We start from the raw sequence: 14,833 nt of genomic DNA on the forward strand, positions 1-14,833 counted from the left end.
CCAGGATTACTCTGATTCTAAACATAGGCTTAGGGATTTCTTACTCCTGCCCCAGCACAGGCCTTTAGCTATTCCTCCTGTACTAGACATTGTTGATGATGCCTTTTCTGAATCTAGCTTGGCCCCTGATTCTTTACCTTCTGCTGCCAGAAAACCAGATAAATATTACAGGGTTCCGGACTCTCACAAGTTCCTTTTTAAAAAATCCTACTGCGCATCATGAGATCATTTCACAGGGACCCAAGGGCATCAAGGCTACTACTGCCAAAAATCCTACCCCCTCTGATAGAGACTCCAGGGTGCTGAATAGATGGGTAAGAAAGTATACACTTCTGCAACTTTGGCTATTAGGGCCTTAAACTGCCAGTTTCATATGTTAAAGTATCAGCAGCATATCATTGGATTGCTTAAACAGAAAATGATGTTGATTCCTGACTGTGCTGAAAATAAGGATTTACAGGATTTAATGCATTCTGCTGAACAAGGTTGAAAAGCATACTTTACTGTGGTTTTGATTCACTAGAGGCATCTTGCAGGGCTGCTGACACTGGGTCTGTACTTAGAATTTTTATTATGTTAATGGAGAATTGCAAATGCACCTTAGTTAGCTGTGATCTGTACCTTTAAGGAGCTAAAGGGAGAGCAAGGGGCGTGGTTAAGTGTTTCAATGCTGGTATTTAAACTCACTTGTAATGGTGTAAATGTTTTGCTTGTCTGAAGAAGTTAGTGCAAGGAACTAACGAAAAGCTTTTACAGTGGCTTAATAAAATTTGTTGTTTTGCATGTTTTTTACATTTTGGACTGGCCTGAGTCAAGTTCTTGGCTTTTGAATTTGCGGTGGTTTTCGCTAATTTGTACAAAAGGTGCTAACTTGTCTGGGATACACCATAAATGAAAAGAAATAGCATCTGGTACCCTGACAATAAATTGTATTCCTGGGAACAAGCTTGAACACAACTTCCCAGATGGCTTTCCTCACGCCAGAGAATCAAATTCATTTGACAACTTACTTCAAACTAACAGCCACAAAAACACTGCTATCTGAAAGGCAAATACTGCAAGCCTTGGGGTTCATGGCCTCCTGCATTCTACTAATTCCATATGCAAGACTGCATATGAGGAAACTACAGTGGTATCTAAAAAGCCTATGGTGTCAACATTCTCAGGATCTAGAAGCAATGATCCCTATCATACCTTGCCTACAGCTAGAGTTCCTTTGGTGGGCAGAGGTCTGCCACCAAAACAAAGGACTACCATTCACTCTACCCCCTGCCGCCCAAACCCTAACAGATGCATCAGACTCTGCATGCGGGGCTCACCTGTCAGGGAAGTGCATTCAGGGCTAATGGAACTCAAGTCAAATGTACCTGCATATCAATCATAAAGAAATGTTAGCTGTACAGAATGCTCTGACTGCCTTCAAGGACCACATTCTTCCAGAACAATTAATGGTAAGGACGGACAACACCACTGTTATGTGATACATAAACAAGCAGGAGGGTACCCATTCTTACCCCCTCTGCAGACTAGCCATGGTTCTGTGGAATACAGCCTTGAGCTACCAAGTGCATCTACAGACTCAATTCCTGCCAGGAAACCTAAATACACTGGCAGACGAACTCTGCAGAAATCTCATGGACCCACACGAGTGGAAACTGGAACCAAAGATTTTCAGCATGTTGATAAACAAATGGGGGTGCCCAGATATATACCTGTTTGCCTCCCCCTGAACTACCAGTTGGACAAATTCTGCACAAGGACTCCCCACAAACCAGCTGGAAAGTGGATGCTCTGTCCTTCAGCTGGAAAAATCTATCAGTTTATGCCTTTCCTCCTCTGCCTCTCCTCTCCAAAGTACTACTAAAGATCAAACAGGACAAATCAAGGATGATACTGATTGCTCCAGACTAACCACACCAGCACTGGTACCCCCTCTTGCGCAGTTTGTCACTGCTAGCTCCATGACACCTACCTCAGACCCCTACCCTGCTGTCACAGCAGGAGAACCAGATTCTGCACCCTCAGCTTCAAACCCTGACCCTGGCAGCCTGGCTAATTTCCTAATCTCTCCATTACCATCCCTCAGCAAACAAGTGTCGGATGTCATTTTGGAGGCAAGGAGGCCTAGTACTAGAAAATCTTATGCTGAAAAATGGAAAAGATTATGTGCCTGGAACCAAACTCAATGGATGGGCACAGCAGCACCCAATTTACCTCAGATTCTTCAATACTTAACTGAGATGCTTCACAAGGGCCTTTCTTTTTCCTCCATCAAAATTCATGCCTCAGCCATTTTCAGCTCATTACAACACAGAACCACCCCTCTTCTCTCATCCACTGCTCAAGCAGTTCCTCAGAGGGGCCAAAATCTTAAGACCACCCAGGAGAGCCCCTACTCCAGCCTGGGACCTTAACTTTGTATTGGAAAAACTCACACTTCCTCCTTTTCAGCCAGCTGCAAGTGCAGAGTTAAAATTTCTTTCTTGGAAAACAGCCTTCCTTTTAGCAATTAGTTCAGCTAGAAGAGTATCTGAACTACAGGCCCTTATGGCAGTGGAGCCTTTCATCATATTTCATGCGGACAGGGTGTCCCTCAGGACCAATCCCTCCTTCATGCCCAAGGTGGTATCCAATGTGGTGCTTAATCAGTCCATTCATTTGTCAACATTCTTCTCTAATCCACAGAACAAAGGGGAGAGGATACTGCACTCCTTAGATGTGCACAAACGACTTAGATTTTATTTGGACAGGACCAAACCTCAAAGGAAATCTGAACTGCTGGTGGCATTTGCTGCAGGGGCAGAGGGGGAGGCTATTTCAAAACAAACCACTTCTAAATGGATAGGCCATTGCATTCATTTCTCCTATAAGCACCTTGGAAAACCTATTCCACTGAGGATTAGACCCCATTCACCCAGGGCTGCATCTACCACTACAGCCTTTCTCAGAGGTGTATTTACCAGGGACATCCTAGAAGCTGCTACCTGGAGTTCTGTACATACTTTCACCAAGCATTACCATTTACCAATTTTCTCTAAATCCAGAGCTGGCTTTGCCACTGCAGTCTTGCAGGGCCTTATAGCTGTTCCTAATGCTATCTAAATACCTCCTCCCATCCTTAGCTTTGGGAATGTACCCAAATGTAATGACTGCAACAGGGAAACACGAAGAACATAGTACAGTTGTGTACACTTACCATAAATATAGATGTTCGAGTGTATTCACTGTTGCAGTCCTGGTTACCCTCCCTCCAGCCCCCTGACTTCTTGTGGCTATACCTTTACTCTCCTTTACTATGTTTAAAAGCTTTTTGATGTATTTGCTTTTTTATTGGAGGTGTAACCTTGTGTGTCTATATATATATATATATATATATATATATATATATATATATATATATATATATATATATATATATTTAATTGCTTCCCATTAGGAGGGCATCTGACATCTGGGGAAAGAAAAACTGGTGTAATGTCATCATCTGCATGCTTTATACCCCTGACGTCACAGAAGATGAGACAGCAACTGACGCAGGACCCAAGACTTTGATAATCAGGCCGACTGAGGGCTACTGCAAGCAGATAACTCAAATGTGATGACTGCAACAGTGAATACACTTGAACATCTACATTTATGGTAAGTGTACACAACTGTACTTTTTTGCTTTTACTAGCAATGCCCTCTCAGAGCTTAGCCTTCCTTTTTCAGTTGGCTTGAAAGCTGTGAATAGTTTGGCATTCAACCTGTCTTTTAGTCAGCTTAGCTCAAACTGTCTTATCGTTTGGGTGTGTGGAAGATGTCCTGAGGGTTTGGAAGCCATCCAGGTGTTATATTCTATGTAGGATGTAACCCATGTAGCTTGGGCTACTGTAGCTCTTAACACTGTGAAGAACAGCAGTAGGTATACCCACCTGATAGGGGTTCATATTCTTCTTGTGATAACATGAAAAATCTGTTCTACTTGGAGATGCAGAATTTTATAGTGGTTAGTTTTCCTGCCTCCTGGAGTGCTTGAAGCACATCCTGTACAAACTGGTGCCTGAAAGGAATTAAGATTCTGTCACGCAGAGAGTCGGGCCGATTAAATTGGTGAAAGAGAGAGCATAATAAAATAAAGAGAAACATTGTTTAATATAGCAGTCATAGTATTAAATGGGATTTATGTTAAAGAAGGAAATGTGGCAAATAAGATCACACCATTGTTCATAGACTTCAAGTGATCACTTTTATAGGTGATTGCATAAAAATACTTAAACCCTTTTTCTTAGGCAGCTGGTTTTGAAAGCATTGGTTGCTGTGCAATGAAATGATGTGTGTTCTATATTTCTTAATTTCTTTCTGTCTTAGTATGTTGTGGTCTGGATATTTATTATTTTATTTATCTCACATTTGTTGACCGGGAAAGTCCGACTGAGCTAGCGCCCTTTTCAGTGGAGGGCCAGGGAGAAAAGCTCCACAGAATAAACAGTATGCATTGTTACAATTCAGTGTTAATTAAAATTTTACAATGTGTATTAAGGTAGGTATTTAAGGTTTATGCAATTGAAACCAACAGAAAGAGAGATTTGCATGCACGCAGAGGGAAGAAAATACAATTACAATTATATGCACACACAGTTGAGTTTCATTAGAAATTAAATGTTTTCAAAAATCATAATCATACCAGAATGCATTTATGAAGTCTAATTCCCCATGTGTATGTCTTTTTTTTTGAGTGGTTCATTCTGAAAAGGAGGATATTTTTCGGTTGTGGTTTTTGAAGCCAAAGTGTAAATCCAGGCTATTTTTTTTCTTTTAGGTTTGAAAGCCAATGAAATCCGTTATACTGTTCATTCAGTTCGGAGAGCCTTGGAAAATACAGCAGTAAAAGCTGACAACATTGAAGTGTTTGCACAAGGACATGGTGTAATTCAGGTATTTAAATAGCATTACTTTAAATGTAAAAAATTATGTGACTAATTTGTTTATCTTGTCTTTTGGTAACTTGCCATACCTACCTGCTATGGCAGTGTCCATTTTACAGATATGGCTTAAAACTCGGAATATGTACTTTTCCAAAGATTTTACTGTGGTGCTTTATTGTGTGTAAAAATGATATGGCATAGTAGTGCAGCAGAAATGTCTGGAATAAATGTATGCTTTATAAGAACCACTAGTGCAGAAATAAAATATAATTTGGAATAAAGTCTTATGTGATCATCAGATTTCAACCAGATATTGCCAGCAATTTAACATAGCTATGGGCAAGGGGTTCTGTCTTGATGTTCTTCATGTTTCACTGTTGCAGTCATCACCTGTGGGTTATCCCTGCTGTGGTAGCCCTCAGCCGGCCTGAATACCGGAGTTGATGTTGTTTTGAGTTAGCTGTCGTCGCCTGTAGTCTGACGTCCAGTCATCAGGGCTATAAAGCAAGGCAGCCGGCATCATTACATCAGTCTTTCTTGTCGTGGAGCATGTAGCAGAAGCAGTTCGCACGAGTGCCGGTTGGACCCTACCAGAAGTTGAATTTCAGCTGAAAACGTCTAAAGCTAAGTATCCTGTTGGGGATCCTTTTTTCTTGCACTAACTAATGTCCGAAAAAGTTAACTATTGTCTCACCTGTTGAAAGCAGATCCCATATCAAGACTTCCATTCTTACTGCGCCACTTGTTTAGGCCCAGACCACGACGTCCCCCATTGCCGGTACTATGCCATCTTTAATGCGAGAACCATTTGCCATAGAACTCTCTCCATCTTCGCATTCTGATATGGCGTCTTTCAGCCAACAATCTGTGGACATTCTGAAAAAATGTAGAGATAAAGGTAGAGACAGACCACACAAGTCTAAGCCTTCCAACGATGCTACCGCTAAGCAAGTCATCAGTTCTCCGGAATTCAGTGAGGCACTTTCGCAGCCCCTGATGCCCGTTTCTGTATCTATGCAGGCCTCTACCGAGAACCTTTTGGAGTCTGGTATGCCACAGAAATCTTCTTCGTCTTCCAAGCCTTTGGCTGTCTCTGCCTCAGTTGGGTCCGGAGCCGCGACGCAGGCACCGGCTCCCGAGGAGGCCTTTCGCACTACCGATTCTAGACAAAAAACTATGTCTTCACGTCTGACTATCGTTTCTCTCAGACTGATGGATTCTGTCAGGTGTAGAAGCCAGGCCACTCCTAGGAAATCTGCTTATAGCCACCATCTTGCTACTGCTCCACCTCCCCAAGCACAAATGCTTAAAATGGTGGAGGATCTCATCTCCCTTATCAGGGGTAGTCGGGCCACTTCTTCTAAAAGGAAAAGGCACCCTTCTGCAGAAATTATGACAGAACAAGTTTCTGAGGAATCTGATTATTCAGTTTTTGAAGAGGAACAGCATTCCATCACTGCTTATGAGGATTCAGATGCAGAGGAATCCACCCCTTCTGCATCCCCTCCAGAGATCCTTTCCTTTGGGAAAACTCTTGACTCCCTCGGGGAACATTTCCAATGGGAATCTCAGGACTTCCCACAGTCTAAGAAAAGACTTGGAGAGTTTCTGAACTTGCCCCAGCACAGACCCCTTGCCATCCCCCCTATTTTAGAAGTGGTGGATGATGTTTTCCATGAATCCAGCTTAATCCCTGACACCCTCCCTCCTGCTCCCAGTAAACCTGACAGGTAGTACAGAGAAACGGATTCTCACAAATATCTGTACAGAAATCCTCCTGCAGACCCCAGAGGTCATTATATAGGGACCAAAATGAGCCAAGACTAGTTCTGCCAAAAATCATCTTCCTTCTGACAAGGACCCCAGAGCTCTGGACAGATTGGGTAAAAAGTATATAGCTCTGCAACCTTAGCTATCAGAGCACTCAGTTGTCAGTTCCAGATGTTAAAATATCAACAACTCACTTTGGAACAATTAAAACAGAAGATTGCTACCTTTCCTGACTGTGCCAATTCAAAAGAGTTAGCAGATTTACTGCAAACAACTTGTAAAGTGGCCAAACACTCATTACAATGTGGATATGAAGTCCTAGAATCCTCTAGGAGGGCAGAAGTGACAGGATCTGTTATTGGGAGACATGCTTGGCTGAAGGAACAACCTCTCCCTGATCATGTCAAGTCTAAACCTATTGATGCACCCCTAGATAAGGAGCACTTGTTTGGGGAAAAAGCAGAAGAGGTGCTTAAAAAGATGGAAGACAAAGCAAAATCTATGCAAACAGTAAAAGATTGCTTTCAAGTTCAACCTCCCGGATTCAGCACAAACTTTCCCTCTAAGCACTGGGCCTTCCCTGCACCTAGCAGACAGGGCAAAGGTAAGCCCCGCAGGGACAAGATCCTTCAGGCCCCTATCCCAGGGCCAGCAGAGAAGCAAACAATGGACCACTTCAGTCTCTAAGGCAGAGAGTTCTAAGCCAATTGTTTATGGCAAACACTCACAATGCCTCCCCCTCCCCCATCTGCCCTCCCTTCACTAACCAAAAACTAGAGGCTCTCCCTCTTCAAAGACAATTGGCTGTCTGTAACAAAGGACCAATGGGCCTTAAAGATCATTTCTCAGGTTTACAAATTCTCTTTCAGTGAAATCCCAGTTCCAAGAGGGTACCCAGTCCTACCTCCAAATCAGTGGGCAGAGGCATTGAAACAAGTCCAAGCTCTCATATCACAGGGGGCAGTAGAACCTGTCCCCTCAGATCAAACAGGCAAAGGCTTTTATTCCAGACTATTCCTTGTTCCCACAAAAGAGGGCACTTGGTGCCCCATCCTGGATCTAGCCATTCTGAATATCTCTCTGGTGTTCCCCAGATTCAAAATTCTAACTTTGCAGCAGCTGCTGCGTATGCTAGCAAAAAATGCTTGGCTAGTGACCCTAGACCTACAAGATGCCTACCTCCACATCCCCATCAGGGAATCGTGCAGAAGATTCCTGCACTTCAGAGCAGGCTCACAACACTTTCAGTTCTCTGCGCAGGCTCACAACACTTTCAGTTATCTGCGCTGACCTTTGGCTTATCTACTGTTCCCAGAGTAGTCACCAAATGCTTGGCCCCAGCCATAGCATTCTGCAGACAGAGAAATATACAGATTTACCCCCACCTGGACAATTGCCTCAGGCAGAGTGCTAAGAAAAGCTCCTCCGGGATCTTCTCTTTGTTAAATCTCTCCTCACTTCCCTAGGAGTCACCATCAGTGAGAAGAAATCAAAACAAAACCCCACCAGGAAGATCAGTTTCTTGGGAGCTGTGCTAGACATGTCATCCCAAATGGCCATCCTTTCCTCAGAAAAGCAGAGCTTCTTGCCTCTCTAGTTTACCCAGCTGGCTTCCAGAAGTCACCTGACTGCAAGGAAGTTCCTGCGAGCCTTGGGATACATGGCGGCTTACATCCTTCTCATTCCTCTGGCCAGGCTTCACATGTGAAAACTTCAGTGGTACTTAAAGAACCTTTGGAGCCAACACTCTCAGTCTCTAGAGACCTCTCTCCATCTGATCCCATGTATAAGGGCTGAGTTTCTCTGGTGAGCAGAGGCCTGTGCCAGGAACAAGGGTCTTCCCTTCATCCTCTGCCCTTCCGGCCAGACCATCACCACCGACACCTCAGGCATTGCTTGGGGCGCTCAACTAGCAGGCTGGTGCATCCAAGGTCTTTGGGATGCCCAGCAACTTCACTTGCACATCACATCAATCAGAAAGAAATGATGGCAGTACAAAAGTCTCTGACATCCTTCAAACCCCATCTCCAGCCAGGGGTTCTCCTTATAAAAACAGACAATACCACAGTAATGTGGTATATCAAAAAACATGGGGGGACCCAATCTTACCCCCTACAGGTTAGCCATGAGCCTCTGGCTTACGGCCACCTCCATGGGTCTACACCTAATTGCCCAATACCTACCAGGGGTTAACAACACCCTAACAGACCACCTAAGCAGAAACTTACTGGAACGCCATGAATGGCAGCTCCACATGGAAATCTTTCTGCAAATCACTCAGGAGTGGGTGACTCCGGAAGTGGATCTCTTTGCCTCGCACCTCAACCACCAGTTGCAAAAGTTCTGTACCAGGGAGCATCACCTCCTAGCATGGAAGGTGGATGCCTTGACCTTCCCCTGGAACTCCCTCTTAGTAACGCGTTTCCTCCTCTGCCCGTTATTCCCAAGGTACTGATCAAAATAAGGGAAGAGAGACCAAAGGCCATCCTCATTGCTCCAGATTGTCCCAGACAGCATTGGCACCCCGTACTACGCAGCCTGACCTTACAGCCCCCCAAGCAGCTTTCCCTGATCTCAGACCTCTTGACCCAGGTGAGGAGGAAGATACTGCACCCAGACATAGACTCTCAACCTTTCAGCATGGCTTATACCTTAAAGGTGAGCAAGGAGTCACTGTTAAGCAAACAGGTCCTAGACATCATCACAGAGGCCAGATGGCCCAGAACTAGAAAATCTTAAGCAGGGAAATGGAAAAGATTCTACTCCTGGAACCAGTCCAAAGGGCCAGTACCTCCCATCCCTCTTATCTTGGATTACCTAGCCGAGTTGCTCAATAGTGGCCTTTCTTTCACTTCTATTAAAATCCATGCCTCAGCCATTTCTGCCCATTACGATTCAGACCCACCCCTCTTTCTCTCATCCTTTGATTAAGCAATTCCTCAGAGGGGCTTCTAATATCAGACCTCACAGAAGGCCTCCCATGCCACCCTGGGACCTGAATTATGTTCTAAAAAAACTAACCTTGCCTCCTTTCGAACCTGCTGCTTCTACAGAATTAAAGTATCTCTCCTGGAAGACTGGCTTCCTACTAGCTATCACCTCAGCCAGAGGGGTATCAGAACTTCAGGCTCTCATGGCTGTTGAGCCTTTCATCATTTTCCATGCTGACAGGGTCTCCCTGAGGACTAATCCCTCCTTTATGTCCAAGATGGTATCTGATGTGACCTTCAGCCAGGCCATTCACCTACCCACCTTCTTTCCCAACTCTCAAAACAAGGGGGAAAGAATTCTACACTTGCTAGATGTGCATAGACAACTCAGATACTATCTGGACCATATTAAACCATTCAGAAAAACAGATCAACTACTTGTCAGCTTTGCCTCTGGTGCAGAGAGGGGAAGCCCATTTCCAAACAAACCATTTCTAAATGGATATCACACTGTATCCACTTCCATTACAGACCACATGGGAAACCACCCCCTAAGTCTATCCGTATCCATTCCACTAGGGCAGCCTCCACTTCCACAGCCTTCCTCAGAGGAGTCCCCACCAGGGACATTTTGGAAGCTGCCACCTGGACCTCTGTCCATACCTTTACCACCTACCTCTTTTTCTAAGTCTAGGGCAGGGTTTGCCTCTGCAGATGTTCTTTGTTTTTCACTGTTGCAGTCATCACACTTGGGTTATCCTGCCAGGGGTAGCCCTCAGTTGGCCTGAATACCAGAGGCTTAATATTTCTGCGTCAGTTGCTGTCGCTTCAGGACTGACGTCTGGTCATCAATGGTATAAAAACAGGCAGACGACGCTATTACATCAGTCTTTCTTGCCAAGGAGCCCGAAGCAGAAGCAGTTTGCATGAGTGCTGGTCGGCTGCTACCTGAGTTTTCATTTCCGAAATTGAAGTTGAAGTCTTCTAAAGCTAAGTACCCTATTGGGGATCATTTTTTCTTCCTCTAACTGATGTCATAAAAAGTTAACAATTGTCTCGCTTGTGTAAAGCAAATACCACACCGAGATTTCCATTCTTACTGTGTCACCTGTTTAGGCCCAGACCACGACGTACCTCGCTGCCGGTTTTGTGCATTGTTCAACACCTGAACTATTCGTCATTGGGCCCTTGTTGTAGCTAAATGCTTTTTTTCCTCAATCTCCGTATTCTGAAATGGCTTCAGTAAGCCATCTGACTACCAATCTTCTGAAAAAATGTAAGAATAAAGACCGAGACAGACCGCACAGGTCCAAAACTGCCAATGATGTTTCTATTAAGCTAGTCAACAGTTCGCCGGTACTCAGTGAGGCGCTTTTGCAGCCCTGATGCCCGCTTCAATGGATTCACAGGCTGCTACCGAGACCCGTTCAGAGTCTGGTATGCAGTGAGACTCTTCTTTGACTATGGAACCTGCGGATGTCTCTACCTTGGATAGGTCCGGAGCTGCTGTGCAAGCACTGGCTTCTGAAGAAGTTCTTCCACTACTGATTTTCAACACAAACTGATGACTTCTTTCGCGTCTTCAGTTCTTTCTAAAACTGTCGAGTTTCTAAGGCCAAGAGTACGAGCTACACATAAAAAACAGATGACCCTAACTCAATTTCCTGCTTCCTTGCCGCAATCACAGATGCTTAGAATGGCAGAAGACCTTATCATGTTGATTAGGGGAAGCCAGCCTTCCCCTGCTAAAAGAAAGAGACTTGTCCCCAGCAGCTTTATCTGACTCTGAGGTTTCTTATTATGAAGACATGCCCTTATCTGCCTATGATGATTCAAATGCAGAGGAATCCATTCCTTCTGCCTCCCCTCCAGAGGATTTTTCTTTTGGTGAAACCCTGCATACTTAGAGAGCGCATTTCCGTTAGGAATGCTAGGATTATCCTTAGTCCAAAAAGAGACTTGGGGGAATTTTTAGATTTACCACAGCACAGACCCTTAGCTGTCCGTTCTGGATATTGTGGACAATGTCTTTATGGAATCCAGTCTGCCTCCTGATACTTTATCCCTGCTCCCAGGAAACCTGACAGGTACTACAGAGTCCCTGACTTGCACAAATTTATTTTCAAATATCTTACTGCTGACCCAGAGGTAATCTCCCAAGGACCTAAAGGAATAAAAGCAACTACAGCTAAGAATCCCACCTCCTTGGACAGGGATTCCCGCGCTTTAGACATATGGAGTAAAAATAAAAAAAGTATACACCTCTGCAACTCTTGCCATTAGAGCATTAAATTGTCAGTTCCACATGCCGAAATACCAGCAACATACTGTGGCGCTTAAGCAAAAATGATCTACCTTCCCTGACTGTGCAGAAAATAAAGAATTACAGGAGTTTATGCATTCTGCAAGCCAAGTCAGCAAGCATACCCTGCAGTGTGGCTTTGACGGCCTAGAAGCATCTTGCAGGGCAGCAGTCACAGGTTCTGCACTTAGAAGGCATGCCTGGCTTAAGGAGCAGACCTTGCCAGACCATGTCAAATCAAAATTATTGGAAGCACTTCTGAACGAGGACAATCCATTTGGCACCAAAGCAGAAGAAGTTTTAAAAAAGATGCAAGAAAAAGCTAAGTCTATACAGACAGTCAAAGATCTTTTGCAAGTGCAGCCTCCAAGATTCAGTAGGCATTACCCCTCATAACATTGGTCCTTTCCAGCCCCCATAAGGCCACCTCAAACTAGACCTAGGGGAAAAGACCCCCCCCCCCCAGACTACAGTCTCGGGGTATGCAGAGATCTAAGCAATGGAGTAACCTCCACTTCTAAAACAGGGAGTGCTAAGCCACCCCCTTATGGAAAGAATTCACAATGACTTCTCAACTCCTCCCCTCACCTCTGTCCATTTGCTCGTGCCCCTAGGAGGAAAAATTGCCCACCATGCAAAAAACTGGAGCTCCATCAACAACGATCGATGGGTCCTCAACATAGTATCCCAGGGGTACAAATTTTATTTCCGCATGCTGCCAACCCCAAAAGGCTTCCCAGACCTTCCTCCAAACCAGTGGGCAGAGGCACATAACCAAGCTCAGTCCCTGCTCACGATAAGGGCAATTCAGCCTGACCCTGCAGAACAGATAGGCTAATGTTTTTATTCCAGACTTTTCCTGGTACCCAGAAAAGAGGGCACCTGGTGCCCAATCTTAGATCTGTCCATTCTAAACACCTTCCTGGTGGTACCAAAATTCAAACTGCTCACCCTACAGCAGCTTCTCCCTATCCTGTCCAAAGATGCCTGGTTAGCCATCCTAGACCTAAAGGAGGCCTATCTGCACATCCCAATCAGGGACTCCTGCAGGAAATATATACATTTCAGGGCAGGATCTATGCATTATCAGTTCTCTGCACTTCCCTTTGGCTTATCCACTGCTCCCAGAGTTTTCACAAAATGCCTGGCTCCAGCCACTGCCTATTGCAGACAGAGAAATATTCACATTTACCCCTACTTGGACGATTGCCTGATTCAGGCAGACAGTCAGGAAACGCTGTTTCAGCATCTGACATTTGTAAAGGACCTTCTAACTTCCCTGAGGTACACTATCAATGAAAAGAAATCCAAACTAGTCCCCAGTCATAAAAAATGTATTCCTGGGAGCAAGCTTGGACACAGCATCCCAGATGGCATTCCTTACTCCAGAAAAACAAGCCTGTCTGACAGGCTACTTCTTTCAAATGGCTACCAGAACCCAGTTATCCGCAAGGAAAATCCTGCAAGATCTAGGGTTCATGGCCTCCTGCATTCTACTAATTCCATATGCCAGACTGCATATGAGGAAACTTCAATGGTACTTAAAAAGTCTTTGGTGCCAACATTCTCTGGACCTGGAAACTATCATACATATGATACCTTGTCTAAGGAGAGTTCCTTTGGTAGGCAGCAGCATGTAACCACAGCAAGGGGCTTCCCTTTGTACAACCTCACACCACCCAGACCCTAACCACAGATGCATCAGACTATCCCTGGGGTGCACATGTGGATGGCAGGTGCATTCAGGGCCACTGGAGCCCAAATCAGATTCATCTTCGTCAACCAAAAAGAGATGCTAGCTGTTCAGCACACTCTGACAGCTCTCAGATCCCTACTCTCTCTGGGGCCTCTACTAATCAAAACAAACAACACTACAGTGATGTGGTACATCAACAAGCAGGGGGAACCCACTCTTATCCACTCTGCAGGATATCCATGTCCCTTTGGAACATGGCCTCAGCCATGCATATTCACCTGCAAGCTCAATTCCTGCCAGGCAACCAAAACTCTCTAGCAGACAACTTAAGCAGGAATCTCCTAGACCCACACAAGTGGCAATTAAACCACAGCACCTTCAGCCTTGTGACCCAGAAATGGGGTACCCTAAAGGTGGACCTATTTGCCTGCCCCTACAACCACCAGCTCAGCAAATTCTGCACCAGGGAACCTCACAGCAAGGCCTGGAAAGTGAATGCCCTATCCTTCCAGTGGGCAAACCTCTCAATCTATGCATTTCCCCCTCTACTTCTTACAAGAGTATTACTCAAGATAAGAGAGGAAACGCCAAGGGCAATCCTGATTGTCCCAGACTGGCCATGCCAACACTGGTACCCACTACTACGCAGTCTGTCACCATTGCCTCCATGGCACCTCCCCCATATCCCAACTCTCCTGACTCAGCAGGAGGGACAGTTCTTGCATCTACAATTGCAAACCCTGAACCTTGCAGCCTGGCTTATTCCTTGACTTCTCCTCCAGTGGCCAGCCTAAGCAAGCATGTACTGGATGTCATACGTGAAGCCAGACGACCCAGTACTAGAAAATCCTATGCTGACAAGTGGAAAAGGTATTGTTCCTGGATCCAGATTAAAGGAGTGGATCCAACACAGCCCTTCTTACCTCTCATCCTGGATTACCTAGCAGACCTACTCCACAGGGGCCTATCCTTCTCTTCCATTAAGATCCATGCCTCTGCCATCTCTGCTCATTACAGCACTGAGCCACCTCTCTTCTCACATCTTGTCATCAAACAGTTCCTGAGAGGGGCTAACAACTTAAGGCCACCAAGAAGAGCCCCCTACCCCTGCTTGGGACCTTAACTTTGTGTTGGAAAAGCTCACTCTACCCCCTGCCTCCCCTTTGAGCCTGCAGTATCAGCAGAGTTAAAATTCCACTCTTGGAAAACAGCCTTGCTTCTGGCCATC

The 14,833-nt window shown here is 45.1% G+C and overlaps 1 protein-coding gene across 2 annotated transcripts in view; it reads left to right on the forward strand.

The window, feature by feature from the left end:
• Window positions 1-14,833, forward strand: part of TPP2 (tripeptidyl peptidase 2) — a 2,672,548-nt gene that overhangs the window by 940,232 nt on the left and 1,717,483 nt on the right. For both annotated transcript variants that reach the window (XM_044071246.1, XM_044071247.1), the window contains exon 12: window positions 4,802-4,917. In XM_044071246.1, coding sequence (XP_043927181.1) covers window positions 4,802-4,917 — 116 coding nt within the window. The remainder of the gene's footprint in view (window positions 1-4,801; window positions 4,918-14,833) is intronic.

Source organism: Protopterus annectens, chromosome 5.part0, assembly GCF_019279795.1.
Source record: "Protopterus annectens isolate FY-2018-M chromosome 5.part0, PAN1.0, whole genome shotgun sequence".
Taxonomy (NCBI): Eukaryota; Metazoa; Chordata; order Ceratodontiformes; family Protopteridae; genus Protopterus; species Protopterus annectens.